Genomic DNA, 25,748 nt, shown 5'->3' on the forward strand with positions numbered 1-25,748 from the left:
ACAAAATTCAGTCAATAAAATCAGAAATGTGGGGAGGTCAAAGGCGAGCACACTTCAGAGTGCCAGTGCTCCAGCCAAGTAGACCCACAGTGAAACTACACCATTCTGTAATACACCCTGTGGATTTAAATTTTGTCATTTCACAATAGGGACACATAAGTTTGTGTGGAAAATTGTTCTGTAGTTCTGGGTGAATATTTCAGACTTTACATTAGTATTATCTGAGAGAAAACTGGATAGTGTGTGAAGTCCAAGGAAGCAACACGGAAGTAGAAAAACACAAGGGCACCTCCCCACTCCTCAGTGATGGTCGGACAGCCTTGCATACGCTGTCCTGGGTTCAACTCCCAGAACCCCATTTGGTGCCAGCCCGCCTGGAGTGATGATCCTCAAGCGCAGAGCCAGGCGTGAACTCTGAGCACTTGCAGGATGTGGTCCCCAAAATAAAAAAGATAAAAACTGACCCAAGGAAGCAACTTTGAATCCAACTAGGAAACAGTGAGCCTCGCTGGTGTCAGGGAGCGGCTGCTTTGGGTTTTAGATGGAAAAAACCAGCTCCACTGTCAGCACTGCTGGATGAGAAAGCAACATGGTGTCAGACTGTCTAGAGGTGCCCCTGGCTTAGGTGTCCACTGCCCTGACCAGGGTAAAGGCACCGAATACTGAACCAAGAAGGGAAGGCGACGTCCCACTCACACCTCTTTCCCTGCTGAGAGTGGTAACGGAGGCGCCGCACTTGGCTCCACCGACCTAGGGGCACAGTCGGGCCAGCCAGCCCGGTTCCAGGGCTGGCCGGCGGCTTGGCGCAGGCGCAGTGGAGCCGCGCCCAGAGCCTCTCGGCCAGCCTCGCGCTACCTGCCCGCCGGCCGGCGCCTGCGCTCTGCGCCGCCCGAGCTCCGGTCACCTGCCGACGCGCCACGCCCGCTTCTCCGGGCGCATGCGCGGGGCCCGCGGCGGGCAGCGTCACGTGTCCGGGCCGGGCGTCTCCGGGGGCGCCGCTTCCTGTCAGTGCGCGGCGCGGCGAGGCCGGGGAGCCCCGAGCGGCGCAGGCGGGCGAAGGCCGGGGGTCTCGGACCCGCCGCGAGGTATGCCACGCACTCACCCGCCCTCCCTCCGGCGCCGGGGCTGCGGGGGCGGCGCGGGGAGCCAGTGAGTGCCGAGCCGGCCCCGGGCCCCAGGAATCCGAGTCATTCTGGGCGCCCACATCTGAGCCGCGCGGCGGGTGGGTTTGCCCCCCAACTCCGGAATCCGCTTGTCTGCGGCCCCGAGCGCCCCCGCGCTCCCCAGGCGCCCGCCCGCCCCTCGCCAGTCCCGGGGCGGTTTCCGAGCCCTCTTTTCGCCTGCCTCTTGCTCTGGTTTCTGTGTCACCCTTGATACCCCCACAGCGCTGGACCCGACTTTTTTCCTGGTGCAAAGTGCAAGCAAAGTTTCTCCCCCCCCCCCCCCCCCAACCTCATCTCCTGGAAGTTGCACCACCCCAAATCCCATTCGTGTCCGCCGGCCTCTGGATCAGAAATCAGAAACTGCCCCGGGCTGTGTCCATGTCTGGGCCGTTGCCTCCATGGAAAACAAAAACAGTGTTCTGTGGATCCGACACTGTACCTGTACCCCACACCACCACCACCACCCCAATCCCAGCTTGGGCTCAGAACCCAGAGTTGGGCCCAGGAATGGGCATGAAGAATCAGAATGCAGAGTCAGATCTCTCTGGTTCAGAACCCGCCTGTAGAACTTTGCAGGGACAGAAGTGTCTCCCAGATTTGTCAAGGCCATGACCTGCAGCCTTTAACCATTTATAACTAGTGTGGCCCAAGGACTAGATCCTGGACTGGACAGAATTTCATTTAAACTTTCATTGTCACAAGTGGCCGCTGCCACGACAACACAGCTTCAGAACCTTTATGAACCCTACCCAGCTCATAAGCACCCCGGACCCAAAGAGACTTCTCTGAATCTACCTTCTCCCGCCGTCTCCCTTAGCCTGGGCTTTAAAGCCACATTTGTCATCTTTGACTTTTGTTTTTAGTTTTGGGGCGTTGCTCAGGGACTGACTCTTGGCTCTGTACTTGGGGCCACTCCTGACAGTATTCAAGAGACCAGCTATGGTGCCAGGAATCGACCTGGGGTTAGTTTGGTGCAGGGCAAGTGCCATACTTGCTCTACCGTCTTTCTAGTCCCATCAGTGGCACTTAAGATGTCTCCATGCCTGCTACACCATTACCAGCTGGTCCCCTCTTATTCAGTTCCCATGTTGCTTGCCATGATGTTGTGTTTCCAACACCCAGGCCAGCTCCCTTTCTTCCTCCGCATAGGGAGTTTGCTAACCACCCTTCCACAGGTAGCATAAACTTGGGTGACAGTCTATAGTGGAGCTTGCTCCACTCTCTTCTGTTTGTCAACAGATTCCCAAGATGCCCAAACCTCGGAAGGGCCCTCGAGCTGGTGGCCAGGGTGTGGCTGCTGCCAAGCAGGTATGGATATGGTTATGATCTCCTCCTCCCCTGGGCTAGTCTGAATGGGAGGGGTATCCCTGAATAGCTTGGGCAAACTGGGTTACCCGATAGTTTCCCCATAAGCACACACACTGAGTGTTGCTTCCCCTGTGTTGACAAATGACTGAGACAGGATTTTTTTTTTTTGGTTGGGGGAGTGTTGTCTTATGCCATATACTGTGGAGCTCAGGTTTGCATCTTGTCCTTGAGTTAGCAATCAACTCCTGATAGGCATGGGGAACTATATGGGTTGCCAGGGATCAAATCAGCCTGATCAAACCTGGTTCAAACACATGCAAGGCAAATGCCCTACCTGCTGTACTATCACTCAGGTTCCAACCCAGACATGCTCCTTCCCTGCCCACTTCCTCTGAGACTTCTTGGGGTTCTGGAGCCACTCCAGAATATGCAACATCCACATACTCATGGCTTCACCATTAGGGCCACTTTGTTTGCCAGTGAAGGATGCTGGACTGAGTGTCTGTAACCATTGGGAGAACTTTGCTTTCTAGGGACAAGACCAGCTAGAGGAATCCAACTAAGAGACTGGGGAAGCAGGAAGTCTTTTCTTCCTTTCTTTGGGGTGGGGAGGTTGAGGCTACATCCAGATGTTTTCTGGGGTTCTTTCTGGCTCTGTGCTGAGGAGAAGCCTCTGAGGATGCTTAGGGGATCATTTATTGAGCTGGAGATCCCACCTTGGTTGACTGCATGTAGGGCAAGTGACTTTACATCCTGTACTTCCTCTCCAGCCTCTCCCTTTATTTTTCTGGGCCCATGTTCTGTTACTACTTAGTCCATTTGTAGTATCTTTTTTATTTTACTTCATTTTTGTTTTTGTTTTTTGATTTTGGGTCACACTCGGCTGAAATCAGGGGTTACTCCTGGTTGTGCTCAAAATTCGCCCCTGGCAGGCATGGGGGACCATATGGGATGCAGGGATTCAAATCACCATCTGTCCTGGATTGGCTGCATGCAAGGCAAACGCCCTACTGCTGTACTATCTCACCAGCCCTGTGTTACTTTATTTTTGGCCATACCTGGTCGTGGTGTTCAGATTGACTCCTGGCTCTGTGCTCCAGGATCACTACTGACAGTATTCAGGGGGCCATATGTGGTAATGGGGATTGAACCTGCTTTGGCCATGTGTAAGGCAAGCTCCCTATTTACATTACTCTCCTTTCCAGACCCTGTATTTATTGTTTTAATAGAGGCAGGTAAGGTGTAGGACAATGACATAAGCTCAAATCATATTTTTATGTTTGTTTGTTTTTTGGGTCACACCCAGCGGCGCTCAGAGGTTATTCCTTGCTCTGTGCTCAGAAATTGCTCCTGGCGGCTCGGGGAACCATAGGGATGCCGGGATTCAAACCACCATCTGTCCTGGGTCGGCTGTGTACAAGGCAAATGCCCTATTGCTGTGCTATCTCTCTGCCTCCTCAAATCATATTTTTCTTTTCTGGTTTTTTGGATCATACCCGGCAGTGCTCAGGGGTTACTTCTGGCTCTGTGCTCAGAAATCGCTCCTGGGAGGCACAGGGTACCATTTGAACCATAGTCTGTCCTGGATCCACTGTGTGCGAGGCAAACACCCTACCATTGTGCTATTTCCCTGGCACTAAATTATAAGATTTTATTTCAAATTCTAGCTCTGCTGCTCACACTGCTGTCTTAATTTTATCTGAATATAAAGAAAATACTTGGGGCTAGAATTTGTTTTGCAGGATGGAGAGTTCCATGGCTAGAGGGTTGTGATGGAGCTATCACTGAAATTTGCACTTAAAATGATTAAGGTGGGCCCGGAGAGATAGCACAGCTGCATTTGCCTTGCAAGCAGCCTATCCAGGACCAAAGGTGGTTGGTTCGAATCCCGGTGTCCCATATGGTCCCCTGTGCCTGCCAGGAGCTATTTCTGAGCAGACAGCCAGGAGTAACCCCTGAGCACCGCCGGGTGTGGCCCAAAAACCAAAATAAATAAATAAATAAATAAATAAATAAATAAATAAATAAATAAATAAATAAATAAATAAAATGATTAAGGTGTGGCCCCCAAACCCCCCAAATTAAATTGAATTAAAATTAAAATGGTTGGGGCCGGAGAGATAGCATGGAGGTAAGGCATTTGCCTTTCATGCAGAAGGTCGGTGATTCAAAACCCGGCATCCCATATGGTCCCCTGTGCCTGCCAGGAGCGATTTCTGAGCATAGAGCCAGAAGTAACCCCTGAGCGCTGCCGGGTGTGACCCAAAAACCAAAAACCAAAAACGAAAAAAACAAAACAAAACAAAATTAAAATGGTTAAAGTGGCCAAAGTGATAGTGCAATGGGTAGGGTGTTTGCCTTGCACTCAGTCGAACCAGGACTGAGATCTGGGTTTAATCCCTAGCATTCCTATATTGTCCCCTGAGCCTGCCAGGATTGATTTCTGAGCACAGAGCCAGGAGTAGCCCCTTATGGTCATCACCAGTTGTGACCCAAAAATCAAAATAAATAAATAAATAAATAAATAAATAGAATGGTTAAAATGAAGGCTAGTACATAGTGATAGTACAGCGATAGATGGGTACTTGCCTTGCATACAGCCAAACTGGGTTCAATTCTGAACTATATGGTCCTTTGAGTCCTGCCAGAAGTGATTCCTGAACTCAAAAAAATCTGGTTAGGAAGATAATTTATGTGCATTTTGCCACTGCAAAAAATTTTCTGGACGTACCTCAGAATTGTGAACAGATAACCGAGTGGCTTGCTAAGTGCAGTGCCTGGCAGCTCCTGCCAGTATTGTTGTTAGGAATAATGACAGTACTGTAGTCTTCCTGAGGCCTTTGTACTGTCACTTGACTAGGAGGATGTGTCCCAAGGAGTGATGTTGTAGGCCTCAGTTTCCCTTTTTGTGCACTGGACTTCACAGATGACGAGGGACCACTGGCGGGCCCATTGAAAGCTCAGAGTCTGTGGAATGTGTTCTCTCCCTCCGTGTCTTCCTGACACTCTCTCTGCTCTCAGCTGGGACTCTTTATGGAGTTCAACGAGGAGGACATGCTGCTGGACACTGAGGAGACTGGTGATGATGCGGACCTGGAGGCTGAGCTGTTGGCCCTCACTGGGAACGCAGGGGTCACAGACCGGAAGCCAAAGCCCAAGGGGAAAGGTGAGTGCAACAAGTCCAGGTATGGGGCTGGACTAGGCAGGCACCACAGGTGCTGGCATGGGGCCTCCAGCTCACCTTAGGGCTGTTCACCAAGAGCTGTTCTGCAAGGCCAGGGAGATGTCTTAAAGAAATGCGATGCCTGCTTTGTATGAGGTTTGGTTCTCACCCTCAGCATTGCATGATTCCTCAAACACTGCTTGAAAGGCTCCCTGACATAACAGAAAATCTGTTTCTCCTGCCCTGCCCTGCACTGCACAGCAACCTACCTCCCCCTATCAGAGGCACTTAGCTATCAGTCCCCTGTGCCTGCCTCAGCTCCTAGGCTAGGCTGGCCCTAGCTCAAGCCCCATGTAGAGTAGACATCAGTTTTTTAAGGGCACAGGAGCAAGAGATGAGAGTGGTCTTAAGGTTTCCCTTGCACACAGCTGACCTGTATCCTTGATCCCCATGAATCCCTAGCACCATGTCAGAGCCAGGTGTGGCCCCAGAGGATGCTGAACACTGTTATGGTGGCCTGGCATGGCGGGTCCCAAGAAGCACCACATCCCATATCCTACCATTGAACTTTCAGCCTGGCTGTGTGGCTGACTGACTTTTGCAAGGAATGGCCTATATCCCCTGAGAACTGCCTGGAAAAACCCCTGGCCTGCCCCCGAAGTACATAGCCTTTATCAAATGAATGTATGAGTGACATCTTTCTTCCTGACTTGGAAGAGTACAGAAAGCTGGGGCCGCTGGACCTGTGGGTCTTGATCTTTCTCCCTGAACAAGAAGGCTCAGAGAAAGCCCCGGCCCCCTCCATAGGGCCCTATATCAAGGACGGAAAAGAGTCCACTGCCTGAGAGAATCTCAACCCTCCTTTCTTGGTTGAGATCTATTTGGGGCTAGATGGGCCAGACCTGAACACAGGCTCTGCCATCACTAGGAGATGCTCCTTAGAAGATCTGCAGTGATTCCTGCAGGCTCTGGTGGGAGACCCTTGAATCAAGGGCAGCGTTCTCCCGGGCCTGCCTGGATGAGGAACCCTCCTCACCTCCTCGGGGGCCTTTCCTTTTTGTGCCCTGACCCTCTTTGCTCCTTATCCAGTTCCCCTGCCTATGGCTCACATTGAGAAGTTGGCGGCAGACTGTATGCAAGACGTGGATGAGGAGGACGAGGAGGACGAGGAAGGACTTGAGGATGATGCAGACTTGCTGGTACGTCATCCAGGAGGCCTGGGTATGTCCCTCTGTGTGTGAGTGTGGACTGAGTAGCCTTATGGGCCCTTTTTTTCTAACTGAACAGTGTGAGGCTCATCTCTTGACTTCTCCTTAGCCCTGACTCGGGGTCTCCACAATTTTTAGGGTTGTTCTCACTCAGATTAAAACAGTGTGGAGCAGGGCCGGATCTATAATAGGTAGATCATGTGCTTTGCATGCAGCCAACACGGGTTCAGTCTCCAGCATTCCATAGGGTCCCTCAAGTACTGCCAGGAGAGATTCCTGAGTGTAGAGCCAGAAGTAACCTCTGAGCACTGCTGGGAGTGGCCCAGAAAGAAAGCAATCCATAAAAGCAGTGCTTGATGCTGGGTGAGGTTCACTTATTCTCAGAACCGGTCAGGGGATGGCCCTGCAGTCCCCAGGCTCTTAGGAACTGTGTCTCCCCAGAGTGAACTGCAGGAGGTGTTGGGTGCAGAGGAGGATGCTGGGCCCCTGGAGGATGAGGAGCCAGCCAGTCATGAGGACTATGAGGAGGAGAAGGGGCAGGAAGATACCGAGGCCCCAGCGGCGACAACTCCCCTAGCCGCACCAGCTCCTGCGGCTCAGGTAGGTTGTGGGGTGGTCCTGGGTTCAGTTATCATAGAACTGGGTTGGCAGGCGGGGCCTTCTTCCAGAGCTGCCCAAGCAGAGGCTGAGCACAAGTACTTCTTGGTGACAGCTGGCCTCAAAGGCCTCTCTGTTCTGCAGGGCCACCCCCCACTACCCCTTCCTGGCCTCCACAGATGGTCTGGGCCTGTGTTTGCCGCTGACACGGCCTCTGGCCTCTCCCAAGAGTCTTTGCCTCCCACCTTGAGGCCCGAAGGCTCTTGCTTCTCCTGGAATGCAAAAACTCCCATTTTTCTGGGGTGGCTTCCTTGCAGGGAGGGAGCAGCAAGGGCCTAGCTGGCTCAGAATTAACCAGGCCCTGAACTGACAATTCTACAGACCGGAGGGCCTCAGGCACTGCAGGCACTGCTGCAAGATCGGATCCACAACTACCGGGAGGCTGTGTCCAGCGCCAAGGAGGCAGGGGATGCGGCCAAAATCAGGCGCTGTGAGCGGGGCTTGAAGGTGGGCTGGGAGCAGTGGGCGGGAAGGCAGCGGGCAGAAGCGGGTTGACCCCCCCAGACTGGCTTCCCTTATAGTGTAGGCTCAGATAGATTCCTGGGCTCCTAGTTCTTTTCTCCCTCAGACTCTGGAGTCCCAGTTGGCTGCTGTGAAGAAGGGCCGGAAGGTCCCTGAGGAAGAAATCCCACCTCCTGTGGCCTTGGGGAAGAGGCCCTCAGCACCCGTGGAAAAAGGCAGCAGGAGTCCTGAGGAAAGCTCCTCACTCTCTCCCAGCAAGGAGCCAGGTACCTGAAGATCCCCAGCCAGAGCTATGGGCCTGGGAGCCCCAGGAAAGCCCCTTCTTTGACCTCCTGCCTTCTCTGGGCCCATTGCTTTTCTGCAGCCAGTTCCTCTGAGCCAGAGACGAGCCTTGCTGGCGACCCTGGCATGTCTGTTCCACCTGCTTCAGACCCAAATCCACAGGCCCTGCTGCTGGCCCGACAGAGGGAGTACAAGGTGGCTGCCTTGAATGCCAAACGAGCTGGAGACCTTGACCTTGCCCGGGAGCTCATGCGGATTGGGAAGGTAGGGCCTCGGCTGGGCTGGGGTGAGGGTGGGGGAGGCGCTGTGCTCAGCCCAGCTTTGCTCTGCTGCAGAGGTTTGGTGCGGTGCTGGAGGCACTGGAGAAAGGGCAGCCTGTGGACCTGAGCGCCATGCCCCCTGCACCCGAGGGTCAGTGAGGGCACGGGGCAACCCCCAGGCTGGAGTGGGGTGTGGGGAGTCAGGGTTGGTGCTGGCAAGGCAACACCATCTTCATCTCTATTCTGGGCTCCTCAGATCTGAAGTCCCTTCCACAAGCTTCCAAAGCCCCCACAGCACCCTCCAGTGTGTCCCCTGCAGTGGAGCGAGTGCAGCCCGTGATGGCCCCAGATACCCCAGTAAGCCCAGGTAGGATGAGACCAGGACCAGGGCTGGGACCCTGGGGCTGGAGAGAGCAGCTGGTTGACATGCTCCTGCCTCCTTTAGGGGTTCCTGCCGAACCCCAGACAGTGCTGGATGCCCTACAACAGAGGCTGAACAAGTACCGCGAAGCCAGTGTACAGGCTCGGGGAAGTGGGGATGAACGCAAGGCCCGGATGCACGAACGCATTGCCAAGGTGGGCCTGCGACCTCGAACCTGCCCTGGATCAGCCTCTCCCCTGGCCAGCTACTTAGTTCGCACTCAGCCAGCTTGGCTCTTTGGGTCTGTGATCCTGGAGCTGTTCTTCTGAGGCTGACCTTTGGTACCCAGTCCTGCGTGGTCTGTCCTGAAGGTGCCTTCACATGGCTGCCCACACAGCCCTCCTTCCCTTGCAGCAATACCAGGATGCCATCCGAGCACATCGAGCAGGACGGAAGGTTGACTTTGCCGAACTGCCAGTGCCCCCAGGTGAGTGCTCCTAGGCCTGGGGCTCTCTGGAAGGAACTGAGGTGCTGAGAGACCAGTGCTTGGGCACATGGCAGCTTGGTCTACTGTGAGTTTCCCTCTCAATCTTCATGGCCATCTCTTTCCATAGGCTTCCCCCCCATCCCGGGCCTTGAACCTGTGGTGGGCACTGATGAGGACACGTTGGCAGCAACTTTAGCAGCTGCTCAGAAACTGACCTCAGAGGACACGGCTGCAGCAGAAGAGGATGAAAATGAGGTTTAGATGTGGGCCAAAATCCGTGGGATTGGTGGGGGTTGAAGCTGTTGCCAAGTCATCCCAGACCCCTTGTCCAGACTGACAGGACCTCGGTGGTCTCCTGCTGGGAGTGAGCTCTGGAGCTTGTAGCTCTGAGGCTGTCGAAAATGCTTAGGGCTTGGTAAGTTAGGCACTGACTGGGAGCAGATCTGTGAGGACCCTCCCATCCCACAGGAGGAGCCCAGCATCCAGGCACCAGTGGCCAAGAAGCCAGCACAGCCTCTGTCCCCTGGCTCTCGGGCCCTGCCTGAGCCCAAAGCCTCGAGCTCAAAGGAGTTGCCAAGTCCTTCTGGTGAGCAGGAGGAGAGGTGGGAAGAGGCAGGCGCAGGCTGGGCAGTGCAGCTGGAACCACAGACCCTGTCTCTGCAGTGCGGGAGCAGCTGGCATTGCTGGAAGCACGCAAACTGCAGTACCAGCAGGCAGCGCTGAAGGCCAAGCGGGGCCACGACCTGGAGCAGGCCAAGGCCCATCTACGGGTAGCCAAACTCCTAGAGGCCCAGATGGCCCAGGTCCAGGCCGGCCACCCTCTGGACCTCTCCAAGGTGAGGCCCACTACTGAGCCTTGCAGGGCTCCTCAATGGCAGGCAGCAAGACTATAGTCAAGGCAGGAAAGGGGAGGTGCAGGGGGGCCTTTAGATCTCTGGCCTCAGTAGTGGCCTATGGTCGGAGATGACTGGAGGTGGGTGGCAGAGGCTGGGCTGCAGGCATTGGAGCAATAAAGCTGCACAAAGGTCTGCATTTTGACGTTTGTTGGCTCAGTAGAGGACTGATCTGACTCTTGGGGGTCCCTGACGGGTTCTGTGGCCTGTGTGCAGGTCCCTTCGCCATTGACAGATGAGGAGGGCGGCTTCATCCTCATTCACCACGAGGATCTGCAGCTCTCACAGAAAGCTGACGAGGTGTATGCCCAGCTGCAGAAAATGCTCCTGGAGCAACATGAGGTTAGCACACTGCCCCTCCTCCCCCTGAGGGGACTGCACCTGCTGAGTCTTTCCTTTTCGTCTCTCCCCAAATTCTGTGCTAGTCTTGAAAGAGGTTCGTCCTCTGTGAACTCCAAGCAGAAGTGCAGAGGGGCACGATGGTAGGAAAAAGCGAGGCGAGACAGATGGACAAAAGTGTTCTGTTGTGAACCTGTAGATAGAAAGTCTTTGCATGTCTTTCTTCATGTGGATTTTTGCAGGGATTTTTCTGACTGCAGTTAAAGCAGTAATAAGAGTTTGTTGGGGGGAAGGTGGAGTGATGACGCTAGAGGTAAGGCATCTGCCTTGCAAGTGCTAGCCTAGGATGGACCGTGGTTTAATCCCCTGGTGTCCCATATGGTCCCCCAAGCCAGGAGTAACCCCTGAGCATCACTGGGTGTGGCCCAAAAACAAAAACAAACAAACAGGGACCGGGAAGGTGGCGCTGGAGATAAGGTGTCTGCCTTGTAAGCGCTACCAAGGAACGGACCGCGGTTCGATCCCCCGGCGTCCCATATGGTCCCCCCAAGCCAGGGGCGATTTCTGAGCACATAGCCAGGAGTAACCCCTGAGCGTCAAACGGGTGTGGCCCAAAAACAAAAACAAAACAAAAAAAAAAAAAGAGTGTACTGGGGCCAAAGTGATAGCACAGTAGCAGGGCATTTGCCTTGAACGATGCTGACCAAGACAGACCCAGGTTTGGTTCCGGGCATCTCATATGGTCCCTGAGCCTGCCAGGAGTGATCCCTGGGTACCGCTGGGCAAGGCCCATAGAAACAAAGAAAAGGGGGAGCTTGCTCAGTAAATTTGGGGTATCACCACTCTGGAAGCCAGAACTTCAGTCAGCCTATAGGCAGTGAGAGTTGGGAGCACAAACTGGGGTGGGACCTTCAGCAGGCAAGCCTTTAGACTCATTTGAGGCCCTGTTCTTCAGAAGTGTCTGCTGTTCTCCAAGCAATTCATGCACCAGGGCAACGTGGCTGAGACCACCCGGTAAGTGTCAAGCATGGGCTCAAGGGCTCAGAGGAGAAGCAATCCTACCACACTGTGCTTCCGACCTCCATCAGGTTTGAGAAGCTTGCTCAGGACCGCAAGAAGCAACTGGAGATCCTACGACTGGCCCAGGCTCGGGGCCTCGACCCTCCTGGCCACCACTTCCAGCTGAAGACATTCCAGACTGTGAGGTGCTGAAGCCTGGGGAGATGCTGGCTCAGTGCAGGGCAGGGCAGCAGAATATAGGGCCTGGCAGGGAGCTCAGAGCCATGTGGTACTGAGAAGGAACTCTATGGGTTTATTTGTATTTTTTTTGTTTGTTTGTTTGTTTTGCTCAGGAGTTACTCCAGGCTCTGCATTCAGAATTACTTCTGGCAGAATGGGGAACTAAATGGGTTGCTGGGGATCAAAACAAGTTAGCCACATGCAAGGAAAACTTCCTAAATATTGTACTACTCTCTGGCCCTGGGAAGGAGCCCTGGATGGGATGATAAGGGGGTCACTAACCATGCTGCTCCTAGCTCAGACCAGCTCTGCCCTCCTCCTGGGATTTACTGTGGTACAGGCGGTTTCTGGAAGATGAGTCCTCTCACTATTTCTTACCCTCACACTCTTCTTGCTTCCTGGCTTTAGAATCTTCTCAGAACTCAACAGCACAGAAATGCATCTGATCATTGTCCGGGGAATGAACCTCCCAGCACCCCCAGGTAGCTTCACTTCTCCCCTATTTTTTTTTTTTTTTTTTTTTTTTTTTGGTTTTTGGGCCACACCCGGTAACGCTCAGGGGTTACTCCTGGCTATGCGCTCAGAAGTTGCTCCTGGCTTGGGGGACCATATGGGACACCGGGGGATCGAACCGTGGTCCGTCCAAGGCTAGCGCAGGCAAGGCAGGCACCTTACGTTTAGCGCCACCGCCCGGCCCCCACTTCTCCCCTATTCTAGGAAGTCTTTTCAGGACTTGGGGCACTGGCTCTACCTCCATAACAAGTGCCACTCCCAACCACTTGCTCTTCACCTGGTACCCTTTCTCCTTCCTAGGGGTGACCCCTGATGACCTGGATGCTTTTGTGCGGTTTGAGTTCCACTACCCTAACTCGGTAAGATTGGGGTACAGGGAGGACCTGCAGTTCCGGGCTCTCTCTCTCTTCTCTCTCCCCCTGACCTGTGAGGGCTTAGAGATCCTGAGACATTCCCATGGGAACCTCCCTTCAACACTGACTTGGTCCCATACGCCCATTTTCAAATCAAGCCATCCTGACTCCAACCTTCTCGCTGTTGTAGGATCAGGCTCAAAGAAGCAAAACAGCTGTGGTGAAGAACACCAACTCTCCAGGTAAAGGCAGAGAGCGCGTGCTTTGCATACCTACTGAAGGGGCAGGTTCTATGTCTGGCATTGCATGACCTTTCAAGTATAGCAGGTGTGGCCCCCAAACAAAATAGTGGAAATCCCAAGTGCTTTCTTTGGGTGGAGAGATTTTATGGTACGTGCCCTACACACGCCCAACCTAGGTTCAGTTGCTGGTATTCCATGTGTTTCCCTGACCACTGCTAGGAGTAATTCCCGAGTGGAGTGCAAAGTTGGGAGAAACCTCTGAGCATCGCCAGGTGTGTCCCCAAAACTGAAAATCCAGTGTGCCTTCTCTTAGTATTTAGTCCAAGGGGCCCACTGAGGCCAGGATGAAATGCTCGGCTGCCCCCTGGTGGCAGAGACTCTGGATTGCAGGTGTCCATTTGGGTTTCAATGCAAAATCCAGGGAGCCAATCCTTTGCCTGTCTTACAGAATTTGATCAGCTCTTCAAGTTAAATATTAATCGGAACCACCGGGGCTTCCGGAGAGTGATTCAAAGCAAAGGAATCAAGTTTGAAATCTTCCACAAAGGGTAAGATATGGGTCACTGGCCACCTGGCTTCCGGTGCTGCTCTCATTGGCACCTCTGGGCCTCCCTGCTCACATTCCAATCCTCTGCTCACCCTCTGGGTTCCCCAGGTCCTTCTTCAGAAGTGACAAGCTGGTTGGCACCGCACACCTGAAACTAGAACGCCTAGAGAATGAGTGCGAGATCCGAGAAATCGTGGAGGTAGGTGGACACAACAGTCAGTGGCTATGGAACTACAGTTCCTGTAAAGGTTTTTTGTGCCCGTTAATTAAAAATATTTCTATGCTTGTGAAATTCTGATTTCACAAGGGAAGAGATTCTCCAACACTCTGGATGCCTCAAGTTCCCAGGAGTGGTGAATGTGGTCATGGTTGGTTAGCAGCTTGACACAGAGGTTCCTGGGCATTGGGGAACAGGCTTAGGGTGAGGTCTGCAGTCTGGCTTTAGCTTTGGCTAAAGGTGATAAGGTGTTTCAGAACCAGAGCCCAGCAGGATACAACTCAGCCTTAGCTCCTTCAGCCTCTGCCGCCGCTGAGGCTGGAGTTTTGTTGGCTTCTGGACATTAAGATCCTCTTTGAGTCTGGAGAAGTTCATAGCAGGGCCTGCTGCCTATCCTGTGGGGGTGGCCAGACTTCTCAAGTCCTGAGTGGCCCTGGGTCCTACTGGAGAGCAAGGGGAGGACATTGACTGCCTCTGTTCTGGCCCTGCAGGATGTGTTCTGCAGCATTGTCATCTCAACCCTTCCCCTATGCAGAGAGGCTGTACTTCAGCCTTTCACTGGTTGGGTCTGGTACTAGAGCATTTTTTTGAGCCATGGTGACATGGAATAAATGGAATTGAAGTTTTCCTGTTCCTCCTGTGCTCCCCTCTGAGCCCCTAGACTTAGTCTCTCAGGAGCCATTCTGGAAGCCACCACTACTGGCAGCAGAGCATGTGACCTTGAGGTAGAAACTTGGATACACCACCTGCTCTTCTGCTTGTACCAGCAAACATTTTCCTCTGTTCCTTACAGGTCATGGAAGGAAGGAAGCCCACAGGGGGCAAGCTGGAGGTGAAGGTGAGGCTACGGGAGCCCCTCAGCGGCCAGGACATGCAGACGGTCACCGAGAACTGGCTGGTCCTGGAGCCTCGAGGCCTATGAAGTGGGTAGCTCCAAGCCCTGTCTCATCCTTTCTCTGGCTCCTCCATAGACTGGGGGGCAGATGCTAACACTCCTTTCTGGGACTTGCTACACTGTGGCTGACCTGTGCTTTGTGTCCCACAGCAGCACACAGCCCTGCAGTCTCACACGGGCAGCTCTGTGCTCCTGGTCTTGCTGACTGCCGAGGCTTCTGTGCCAAAGGGCGATGCTGCTGCTCAAGCACCAAAGATGGGGAAGCAACGGCTCGGCTCCCTCACCGTGATCGTAGCCCTGGCTCTGGCTGGCTCAGCTCTGCCGGGATCTCTGCCAAAGCAGGCTGGAGTCTAGGTGTGCCCCCCACCCACCTGGAGACAGCAGAGACACCCTCACTGCTCTGTGCCATGGGAAGGTTTCTCGCCTCCAGCGCAGCGATGGTGTGCAGCTCCTCACACCCACTGCGTCATTTCTGGATGTGCCTTTAAAGCTATAAAGGATGCAAGCACTGATGGGGCTTGGAGATGCCTCCTGCTAGGTGGGGCCAGAGTTCTGCGGCTCCAGCTAGCCAGTGGCAGCCTGCTGCCACTGCCCCTCCCCAGTCTGCCTGTGCCTTGGTTCTTGACAGCTGCTGCACTACTAGCCTCTTTGCTTCCATAGTGCTCGTGGAAGACAGAAGAAACCCACCTGTGTCTTGGATTTGGTTCTTGCACCTAAGACTCAAAAGACTGCTTGCTGAAGGGGAAATACAGTTCTCTACCAACCCATGCAGCCATATTGATTTATTGAGGAAACCAGGTTTAAGTCACGCCCAGTTTTTGCACACTCAGTGCTTGTCACAATCCTAAACAGAGCTGCCATCAGGTTGCCACTCGGGAGAGGCAGGATGATTTTTCACTGCTGCTGGAAGCTCCTCAGTACTTTCCAGCAACGTCTTAGGCTTTCTTTTTCGAATGGATGGAGACATGGAAAGATTTGTAGTTGCAATAGATTTAATATTCAAAACTGCAGAATTCTACATTTCTTAGAAATAAACTTTAACAACCCACCTTCTCCGCCCCTCTTTTTGAGGCATTAAATGAAGGTTCACAAAGCATTCCTGAAGATCACTCTTGAAAGGCTGCAAGTGAAGGAAATACATTCAGCTTACTGGTCACTACAGCATTGCATAAGCAAGCTCAGGGGTTGAGCTTCTGTGTCTTTTCAGGTTAGGGCTGGACCATGCTTTTTTGGGTAACAGCAGGGATGACATGACAGATGATTGGGAGGGGGGATTGGGCCACACCCAGCAGTGCTCAGGGGTTACTCAGGTAATTCTGCACTCAGAAATTACTCCTGGAAGGCTCCAGACCATATGGGATGCCAGGTAATTTCGAACCAGGTCAAAATGATTTATTTTTTTTCTGAGAGCTTTTGGTCAATCTTACCGATCACACTGAACTGCACAGTGTCCACAGATGTGAGATTTAACCTTTGGCTGCAGTACCATCTGTGTGTCAAGCAAAAATATAAATGAACAGGCAGCTTGTGAGCCTTCCTGAATTGGCCCACAGCAGTGTTCTCCAACCACCAGGCCATAACCAGGTGCCATTCACAGGTGTGGAAAGTTTGGAAACCACTGGTCCACTGCCTCAATTCTAACTGCCAGACCATGGGATGCAAGCAGGATAGGAGCCTGCTGATCTGCAGGTATGCAAGGGGTGAAGATTGCTGGCCTATAGCCAAGGAGGGCTCTAACCTGACCTAGTATCCCCTTCAGGTCCTATATCCAATTCTGCTCAACAAGAGGCCATGGAACTTGATTTATCTCTAAAAATGAAAATTTTCAGGGTTTCCTCCTAGATCTGTGCGCAGGAATTTTATTGCTCCCATTTGTCTTTCGATTATACCTGGGCAAAGCATGCACTCTTCTCTGAGCTCTCTGGCCCCATCCTAGGAAGCTGTAACCAGTTCTAGGCATGCCTATATTTGATTTGAGCCTCTTCAGGTAATGCCTTTTTGCAATTGGATAGTTTTTCTGTGGCTTCAAAGAATTCCCTTCACAACCTGTCAAGATACAGCCTGTCCCATAACATCCATCACTCTGTAGGCTGAGGGAGGCCAAACCAGGCCACCCACTGGACTTGGAGATCATGCACACTGCAAAAGCCTTCATGGCAGCCAGCAGGGGCCTAGAGTTACCTCTGGTCCAAAAATTTGCCCAAAGGCAGTGGCCACCCAGAAAATCATTTACAAATTTAAATTAGAAGGACTGAAGCAATAGTACAGTGGGTAGGGCACTAGCCTTGCATGTGGTCGACCTGGATTTGATGCCCAGCATCCCATGTGGTCCCCGAGCACTGCAGGTGTGGCCCAAATCCCACCTCCACTTTATTAACTACAAAGGAGACTATGTCTAATTTAGTAAACTAAAACATGGAAGAACTTGATATAAGATCCAGGAAGTCATACAACTAGGGAGATAACTGTTGTAACCCTAAATTATTTATTTTATAGCACCATTCTGAAACATTCATTGCTGCTTCCAGATCTTGAAAGCTCATCTCCCAAAATTTAAGGGTAGCTCCTAAACAATCTCTCAAGATAGCTGCTTTCAGGGTGAGAATGGCGGAGCTGGGGAGTTTGCACATGGCTAGAATCCAGCAGATTCTCCTGTTTGCTGGGCCTCAGCAACCTAAACTCTAAAATGTATTGTCACTCCTACTAGCCCCTTAGTAGCCTGTAGCTTAACGGACAATTTCAAATTTCCAATAAAATTATTACTAGAATGATTAATTTAGCATTATCCTTTATCTAGAAAAGTTACAAACTTAGAACAATGTTTAGCAACAAGGGTCCGCGCAACAGTGCAGCAGGAGGGTGTTTGCCTTGCACTCCGCTGATCCAGGATGGACCTGGTTCTATCCCCGGTGTCCCATATGGTCGCCCAAGCCAGGAGTGATTTCTGAGCGCATAGCCAGGGATAACCCGATAGTCACCGGGTGTAACTCCCCCCCCCAAAAAAAATATTCAGCAGATTGCTTATCTGAAATAATGAATTTTATAATTGTTTTAAAATCGGAAGTCAGATAGAGCAAGCCATCTCTTTATAAGTAGCTCTATAACTACATTCTAGAAAAGTTCGCCTTATGCCAGTTTGCCTTATTCACAAGATGGTATTGCTAAACAAAGGACTGTCTTGAGCAGATCTGACTGTAAGGACCAAGTTTGTCTTGAGTGGGAGAAGCAACATGCCTGCACACACAGATCCAGAGGAAATAGGACAAGAGAAGCAGCTTAGGTGTGGGCTCCAAATTCCTGACGAGCATTCAGAGTGAGCAGGAAGTTAACAGCTGAACTTCCTGGCCCTGTCAGATGAGGATGGTTCCAATCTGGTTGCTCTAATGGGCATCTCCAAAGCTCCAAACACCTCTAAGGAAGAGATCACACCCCCAATTCTCTGCAATCACCATGACCAAAGCCATTGACAGCATTAGAGCAAATGGGGCCTCCATTGCAGATGAGGGCAGGTCTGGCCAGGCTTTTTTGCCTATTTGGAAAATGGCCACTGCCCTAGAAGTATCTTCCTAGTCCCTGAATTCCACAGTCCTAGTGCCAGGGCCTAGGTCACTAGCTGATCACTGTTCTCCAAGCATGCATGTGCTTCCTGGGCCACTCCTCCCCCAACAGGCTCACACTTGCCAACAGGAATGAGCTGCTACAGAACAGTGAACAGCTTTAATTTGAGGGTTACCAGTGGTCCTCAAACTATGGCATTGTATTTGTTCCTGTTTTGTTTCTCCACTTCAAAATATGCAGTATGCATAGGAATTTGTTCATAGTTTTTGTTTTTACTATAATTTGGGCCTCCAACGGTCTGAGGGACAGTGAACTGGCTCCATTGAAAAAGTTTGAGGACCACTGTGAGGACTATGAAATCCATGTGATCTGAGACCAAAATAAGTTTGTTATTTTTTTTATAGTGCCAACTGAACCCAGGTTCTTTAATATACAAGGCAAGTAAGTTTGTTCCCACTGATCTCTCCAGCCCTCCAAAATGTTTTTTATTAAATAAAAAAATGATCAGTATATGTGACATTAACATGGGTAAATGATGTTTTGGTATTCAATACTAGTCCCAGTAAAAGAAATCATAGCTTCTTAGGAGAAATTGCTGGTTCTAAGAATGAGAGAGTAAGCATGAACTCACATAACTTTTTATGTTAAATAAACTTCCTGCGGCCGGAGAGATAGCATGGAGGTAGGGCATTTCCCTTGCATGCAGGACGGTGGTTCGAATCCCGGCATGCCATATAGTCCCCCAAGCCTGCCAGGAGCGATTTCTGAGCACAGAGCCAGGAGTAACCCAAGCACCACCAAGTGTGACCCAAAAATGAGCAAAAACAACTTTTAAAAGCAATCAAGGTGGTAAATAGCACAGTGGTAGGGTGTTTACCTTATGGCTGACCAAGGATGGACCCAGGTTCGATTCCTGGCATCCCATATAAGGTCCCCGAGACTGCCAGGAGTGATTTCTGAGTGCAGAGCCAGAAGTAACCTCTGAATGCCACTGGGTGTGCCCCCCCCCAATCCTAACACCATCAAAATAATAAAGTCAACCCGTAAGTTTCTATTGTAACATAAAAATTAATAATTACCAAGAATAACTGGTAAGTGCCAAAATTTGAAAATCAGTAGCTATCAGTAAAAGCAGTTTGGATAAGAACTATCCACTAAACTTGAGAAATTTTGATAAGGAAGAGATCTGCATGAACTATAAGTATCTCTACACATACTGTTTATTAGTTCCAAGGGGAAAACACAGCAGGGCAATTGGAGCACACTTGGCCCAGGTGCCATGGCTGTCCCAAAGGTCACAGCCTCAGGATTCCCACCAAAAACACCTAAGCTAGTTCCAACTAGGATGACATTCAAATCCAAAATGTGCATTATTTCTATTTTAAATGGAGTTTGGGAACCTATCATTACCAAAGGATGATATGAAAGCTCAAAAAGTTTTTCAGGGCCAGAGCAATAGTGCAGCAGATAGGATGTTTGCCTTGCATGTGCCAACTTGGGTTCAATTCCCCCACATCCCATATGATCCCCTGAGCACCACCAGGAGTGATTCCTGAGTGCAGAGCCAGGAGTAAGCCCTGAGCATCACCGGGTTTGGATCCCAAAAACAAACAAACAAACAAACAAAAAAAGAGTTTTGAGGCTATTTGCCATGTCTGATCCTAGGCTGAAGCTTTACTGGAGGAAGACATGCCTTGAAGGTCACTTCAAGGACCCGAGGTAAAACTCCAATCAGTGTCTGGAGTGTCTGTGCTGGGAGGGAGAGCAAGCTATCCTGCATTCCTAAAATAAGAACGAAAGCTGTAGGAGGCAAAGGACAGAGCTAAATACTCAAATGGCCCCACTGTTTGTGGAGAAAGAACAGTGAAAGCAAAGGAGGTGAAAGTTAGAGTGGACAGTCTGAAACTCTGGTAGAGAAAGCAGACCTCAGTTCTGTACTTCCAACTTTACTGGAAGTTTAAATTTTTCCCATTAAAAATGTTTTATTTTTTTTTTTTTTTTTTTTTTTTTTTTTTGGTTTTTGGGCCACACCCAGTAACGCTCAGGGGTTACTCCTGGCTATGTGCTCAGAAGTTGCTCCTGGCTTGGGGGACCATATGGGACACCGGGGGATCGAACCGCGGTCCGTCCAAGGCTAGCGCAGGCAAGGCAGGCACCTTACCTTTAGCGCCACCACCCGGCCCCAAAACTTTTTTTTTTTTTTGTGGTTTTTGGGTCACACCCGGCAGTGCTCAGAGATTATTCCTGGCTCCAGGCTCAGAAATTGTTCCTGGCAGGCACGGGGGACCATATGGGACGCCGGGATTCGAACCGATGACCTCCTGCATGAAAGGCAAACGCCTTACCTCCATGCTATCTCTCCGGCCCCCTAAAAATGTTCTTAAAATACTTGTAGGAGTCTACATTCTAACTAAAAGTGGGTGGATTTTGTCAGCTTTCACATAAAGGCCCTGTTCTGTGTCTGCCATTCACCTGTGTACCCTCCTCGGGTCCATGATTGGTTTCAGCAACAGTCTCGTAATAACAAACATCTTCATGTGGCTCTACCTGAAATCACGGGTTTGCCCACGGGGGAGGAGGCTGGTATGGACTTCTCCTAAGATAATCCTGTACAGAGACGGCAAGACTGATGCTTCAGTTTTTATTTCCCCTCTGCCCTCCCACCCCGCCCATGGCCATGGGTGTACCCGTTTGGGCCTTTCTGAGCACAGGACCATAAGTAAGTCTTGAAAGGGAGGAGGAGCAGAATTCTTGTCTAAAGAGCAACAGAGGGGATTAGCTGCAAGGATAGCATAACTGTTGTACAGTAACAGAAGCTGCCCAGATCTTCTTGGTGGATAATGCATAGAAGACTTAAAATTATGGAACATCTGTCCCCCAGCCCCCCCTTCTCCCATCCCTATTCCCCAGCCCCCACCCCCACCCCCATTAATAGTGTTAACAAAAGCTTAATGATCTTCCAGTTCTAAAGTGCAAATGATTTGGATGTGACAGCTGCTGCAACAGGTCTGAACAGAAACAAATGAAGTTCTGTCTAGGCAATGTTTTCCAGAATATAAAAGATGAGTTCCATGACAACAGGGCCCTCACTGAGCTGGCAGGCCCCTCCGTGGATCACTGGCACCAAAGCGCTGTCCAGGTCGTTCATGTACTGCGAGGGAAGCGGCTGGTCATTGCTTCCTGCTTGATAGCCAACCTACACATGGAAAGAAGGGATGGATTACTACAGGTCCGAGGCAAGCTGAGGGCCGGACACAGGTAGCCGCCACAAAATGCTTCTCTTCCCTGAAATGCCATCCTGCAACCCATCATTTACTCACCCTGACCCTGCTTGAGACCTAGATACTTTAAGACATTCCCTCTGTCAGTCTTAATTTCTCAGAAAGCAGGTGTGAGGGTGGGTGGCAACCTTTCTGGTACATATTAGGAATAATGCCTAGAACTTTGGTTGTGAAAATTAAGGTGAGAAATGACTTTGGTACATCTTGTGAACACAGCAGGAACTAACCTGTCCTGCTCATTCATAGTGGATTTTGACACTTATAAACAGGGATTCTGAGCTGAAATAGAGCCCCTGCTTCAAGGGCCTTCAAGCCACACAGGCAGCAGGAAAATGCTTGTTCTTTGTTTCTTGTGAGCTGCTTCCCTGTCCAGCTAGCCAGCTGATCAGTGCAGGGAGGAAGGACCTGCCTCGTCATGTGCATAACCCAGAGAAGTCACTACTAAGCAGTGGGCACTAAGTAAAACCTCATTTTTTTTTTTTTTTTTTTTTTTTTGGTTTTTGGGTTATATCCGGCAGCGCTCAGGGGTTACTCCTGGCCCATGCTCAGAAATCGCTCCTGGAAGGCTTGGGGGGACCATATGGGATGCCGGGATTCGAACCAATGACCTTCTGCATGAAAGGCAAATGCCTTACCTCCATGCTATCTCTCCGACCCCAAAAACCTCAGTTTTAATGGAAAAAAACACAACCTTTCCTAGATCCCCTGATAATGACAGACTACATCAAAGCTAAGATGCTAGCACATATCACAGGGATCTAAAATACAAAAGAAATGTGGAGGGATTATTGATGCTCCACTATCGGTACAAGGACCAGCGAGTATGTGTGTAGGGTAGGGTTTGGACTGGGATTCAAACAGCATACAGGAAGCGAGGCTAGGAGGGAAACCTGCAGAAACTTAAGCAAGGGTAGATGACTTAAGACTACCGACTGGGGCCGGAGCAGTGGTGCGAGCCATAAGGCATCTACCTGGCATGTACCAGCCTAGGACGGACCAAGGTTTGATCCCCGGCATCCCATATAGTCTCCCAAGCCAGGAGCAATTTCAGAGCGTCACTGGGTGTGGCTGAAAAAACAGAAAAAAGAACAACAAAAAAGACTACCGATTAATGAGCATGGATAAGTTGACAGTGAAATCTTGAGGAGTGGAGGGAGGCGGAGAGCAGGTGCCCACTGCCATGAGGCCCTGATGGCCTGGAACCCGCTCTCTGAGGGCCACTGATTCTTGAAGGGGAGTCTGACATTCAAACCACTCCTCACTCACACTAAGTGCTTGGAAGATTCGTGAGGCAGCAATGGTTTAAGTACCGTCAGTCTGGCCCTGTAGCACTAGAGGAGAGAAGGCCTGGAAAACAGTGCTCTCAGGACTGGCGTGGGACTGACATGTCAGAAGGGGCAGATAGCCCAGAGACAACGTCCAGGGCTCCTGACACATCATCTTACCTGATCTGAATCCAAGGTCACACGCAGTCCCAGCTTAGTCATCCCATCTTCTTTCAGAAGCTTCAGGTGGGGACAGAGAGCCAGGCAGAAAGCCTTGGCAACGTGCTCAGTCAGTCGGCTGTGATCCGCGGGGTCGCTCAGGCAACTATGCTGCTCGTCATTTTCTAGGAAAAACACCTATTTCCCATGAAAGAGAGTTAGAACTCTGTACCCGGGAGAGATGAAAGACAGCACGTCAGTTCCCATGGGCTTGCTCCCAGATCCCTGAGATGGGCACAGGCTGCATGCTCCCCAGAGCCCTGTGCCCCATGTTCTCAGAATGAGAAAGGTCTTTCTTAGGTTTTACACTGCACCTTTAAAAGATAAACCTTGGGGCCGGAGAGATAGCATAGAGGTAGGGCATTTGCTTTGCATGCAGAAGGACAGTGATTGGAATCCTGGCATCCCAGATGGTCCCCCAAGCCTGCCAGGAGTGACTTCTGAGCATAGAGCCAGGAGTAACCCCTGAACGCTGCCTGGGTGTGACCCAAAAACCAAAAATAAATAAATAAATAAATAAATAAATAAAAGATAAACCTGGAAGGGCTGGAGCAATAGTACAATGTGTAGGGCACTTGCCTACACTTGGCCTACCAGGATTCGTTCCCTGGTACCCTGTATGATTCCCAAGAATAATACTGCCAAGAATAGTTCCTGAGTGGAGAGCCAGAAGTAACTCCTGAGTATGGCTGGGTATGCCCTCTCTTGCAGAAAAGGGAAATGTTAGAGGCCAGAGAGATAGCACAACTATAGGGCCTTTGCCTTGCAAATGGTCGACCCAGGACGGACAGTAGTTCAAATTCCGACATCCCATGTGGTCCCCTGAGCCTGCCAGGAGTGATTTCTGAGCATAGAGCCAGGAGTAACCCCTGAGCCTTGCCGGGTGTGGCCCTACCCTCTGCTCCCCAAAAAAGGTAAACTTTATGGACTAGTTGCAGAGATAGTAGAGCAGAGCACATAGAGTTGACCTTGTATGTAGCTGACCTGGGTTCAAACACCCCCCTCAACTCCATATGGTACCCTAAGCCAACCAGGAGTGATCCCTAGTGCAGAACCAAGATTAAGTCCTCAGCGCAGCTGGGTATAACCCAAACATAAACAAGCAAACAAAATCAAGATTTTTTTTTTTTTTTTTGCTTTTTGAGCCACACCCAGTGACGCTCAGGGGTTACTCCTGGCTATGCGCTCAGAAATCGCTCCTGGCTTGGGGGACCATATGGGACACCGGGGGATCGAATCGAACCACTGTCCATTCTAGGTTAGTGTGTGCAAGGCAAATGCCCTATCGCTTGCACCACCACTCTGGCCCAAAATCAAGACTTTAAAATCTGAAAGGAACCTTAGAAATCTTACTAGTATAATGCTTTATCTTTTTTTTTTTTTTAACTTTTGGGCCACACCCAGTGACACTCAGGGGTTACTCCTGGCTATGCACTCAAAAATAGATCTGGCTGGGGCCGGAGATCAGATAGCATGGAGGTAAAGCATTTGCCTTGCATGCAGAAGGTTGGTGGTTCGAATCCCGGCATCCTATATGGTCCCTCGAGCCTACAGGAGCGATTTCCGAGCATAGAGCCAGGAGTAACCCCTAAACGCTGCTGGGTGTGACCCAAAAAAACAAAAAAAAAAAAAAAAAAAGAAATTGCTCCTGGCTTTGGGGGACCATATGGGACACTGGGGGATTGAACTGCGGTCTGTCCTGAGTCAGCGGCATGCGAGGTAAACGCCCTACCACTGCACCATCGCTCTGGTCCATATAATGTTTTATCTTATAGATAAATGTAAGTGGCCTTCAAAAGAAGTGAAGAGACCTAGAACCTTACCTATTTAACCCATATGAACAGGGTCCCTGCCCTTTCCCTTGGGCCAGGCTGGCATCTTAGTTTCCAAGCAAACAGAGTGGGAATGAGCTTTAAGAGCTCCCTGACCCCAGCTAGTGTTATGTCTGTGCTGTTACTTACTTGGTCTTGTAATCCTGGACAAGTCTCTTTTGTCATTGAACCTACATTTTCTTTTTTTTTTTTTGGTTTTTTTGGTTTTTTGGGTCACTCCCAACAGTGCTCAGGGGTTACTCCTGGCTCTATGCTCAGAAACTGCTCCTGACAGGCTCGGGGGACCATATGGGATGCCAGGATTCGAACAACTGTCCTTCTGCGTCTAAAGCAAATGCCTTATGGCTGTGCTATCTCTCCTGCCCCACATTTTCTTACTGATGAAAAATGACTAGTTTTTCAAGTCTGTGGGTATCTGTTTGTTTGTTTTTGGATCACATCCAGCAGCACTCAGGGGTTACTCTTGGCTCTTTGCTAAAAATCGTTCCTGGCAGGCTCAGGGGACCATATGGGATCGAATCCGGGTCTGTCTCAGATAAGCCACATTCAAGGTAAACACCTTGCTGCTGTATTCTTGCTCCAACATCAAGCCTGTGGTTATTAATAAAAGTCATGAACTACGAGGGCAGCACAATCAGCCTGCCTTTTTTTTTTGGTTTTTTGGGTCACACGTGGCAGGCTTGGGGGACCATATGGGATGCTGAGATTCGAACCACAGTCCTTCTGCATGCAGGGCAAATGCCCTACCTCCATACTATCTCTCCAGCCCCTAGCCTGCCTTTGATTTTTTTTTTTTTGTTTATTGTTTGTTTTGGGGCCACAACTGGCAATCAGGAATTACTCCTGGCTTTGTGCTCAGAAATCATTCCTGGTAGGCTTAGGGGACCATATGGGATGCAGGGGATGGGCAGTGTGCAAGGCAAATTCCCTACCTGCTGTGCCATTACTCTAGTCCCTTAGCCAGTCTTTGAAATGACAGCAGAGAGGGTCTGTCCTGGGGCTGC

The 25,748-nt window shown here is 50.8% G+C and overlaps 2 protein-coding genes across 4 annotated transcripts in view; one reads left to right on the top strand and one right to left on the bottom strand.

Annotated features, from left to right (window-relative positions):
* The first annotated feature begins 1,002 nt into the window (after positions 1 to 1,002).
* On the top strand, positions 1,003 to 15,637 carry CC2D1B (coiled-coil and C2 domain containing 1B). 2 transcript variants are annotated; one of them, XM_049774702.1, is made up of 25 exons: positions 1,003 to 1,085; positions 2,403 to 2,471; positions 5,493 to 5,637; positions 6,724 to 6,833; positions 7,284 to 7,442; positions 7,821 to 7,946; positions 8,068 to 8,227; positions 8,326 to 8,507; positions 8,579 to 8,654; positions 8,760 to 8,870; positions 8,949 to 9,079; positions 9,279 to 9,351; positions 9,479 to 9,606; positions 9,820 to 9,937; positions 10,015 to 10,187; positions 10,461 to 10,586; positions 11,539 to 11,597; positions 11,672 to 11,788; positions 12,231 to 12,304; positions 12,636 to 12,694; positions 12,879 to 12,930; positions 13,379 to 13,478; positions 13,586 to 13,676; positions 14,488 to 14,617; positions 14,740 to 15,637. In XM_049774702.1, exons 2-24 carry the CDS (start codon positions 2,412 to 2,414, stop codon positions 14,614 to 14,616), a joined length of 2,559 nt encoding a protein of 852 aa, XP_049630659.1. In that variant the 5' UTR covers positions 1,003 to 1,085; positions 2,403 to 2,411; the 3' UTR covers position 14,617; positions 14,740 to 15,637. The 2 variants fall into 2 exon arrangements, with proteins under 2 accessions (XP_049630659.1, XP_049630658.1); XM_049774701.1 differs by having other exon boundaries at positions 14,488 to 15,637.
* A 5,450-nt stretch (positions 15,638 to 21,087) lies between these two features.
* ZFYVE9 (zinc finger FYVE-type containing 9) overlaps positions 21,088 to 25,748 on the bottom strand; it is a 167,226-nt gene continuing 162,565 nt past the window's right edge. For both annotated transcript variants that reach the window (XM_049774628.1, XM_049774627.1), the window contains 2 exons: positions 22,874 to 23,050; positions 21,088 to 21,343 (listed from right to left, as the gene is read on the bottom strand). In XM_049774628.1, coding sequence (XP_049630585.1) covers positions 21,182 to 21,343; positions 22,874 to 23,050 — 339 coding nt within the window. In that variant the 3' untranslated portion in view covers positions 21,088 to 21,181. The remainder of the gene's footprint in view (positions 21,344 to 22,873; positions 23,051 to 25,748) is intronic.

This window comes from Suncus etruscus, chromosome 6 (assembly GCF_024139225.1).
Source record: "Suncus etruscus isolate mSunEtr1 chromosome 6, mSunEtr1.pri.cur, whole genome shotgun sequence".
In the NCBI taxonomy this organism is placed as follows: domain Eukaryota; kingdom Metazoa; phylum Chordata; class Mammalia; order Eulipotyphla; family Soricidae; genus Suncus; species Suncus etruscus.

Bases quoted from the DNA above. Each gene is read 5' to 3' on its own strand.
- CC2D1B (XM_049774701.1), top strand. From the start codon at position 2,412: ATGCCCAAACCTCGGAAGGGCCCTCGAGCTGGTGGCCAGGGTGTGGCT. The intron at 8,655-8,759 runs GTCAGTGAGGGC...TGGGCTCCTCAG, and splicing joins CATGCCCCCTGCACCCGAGG to ATCTGAAGTCCCTTCCACAA. The intron at 12,931-13,378 runs GTAAAGGCAGAG...CCTGTCTTACAG, and splicing joins GAAGAACACCAACTCTCCAG to AATTTGATCAGCTCTTCAAG.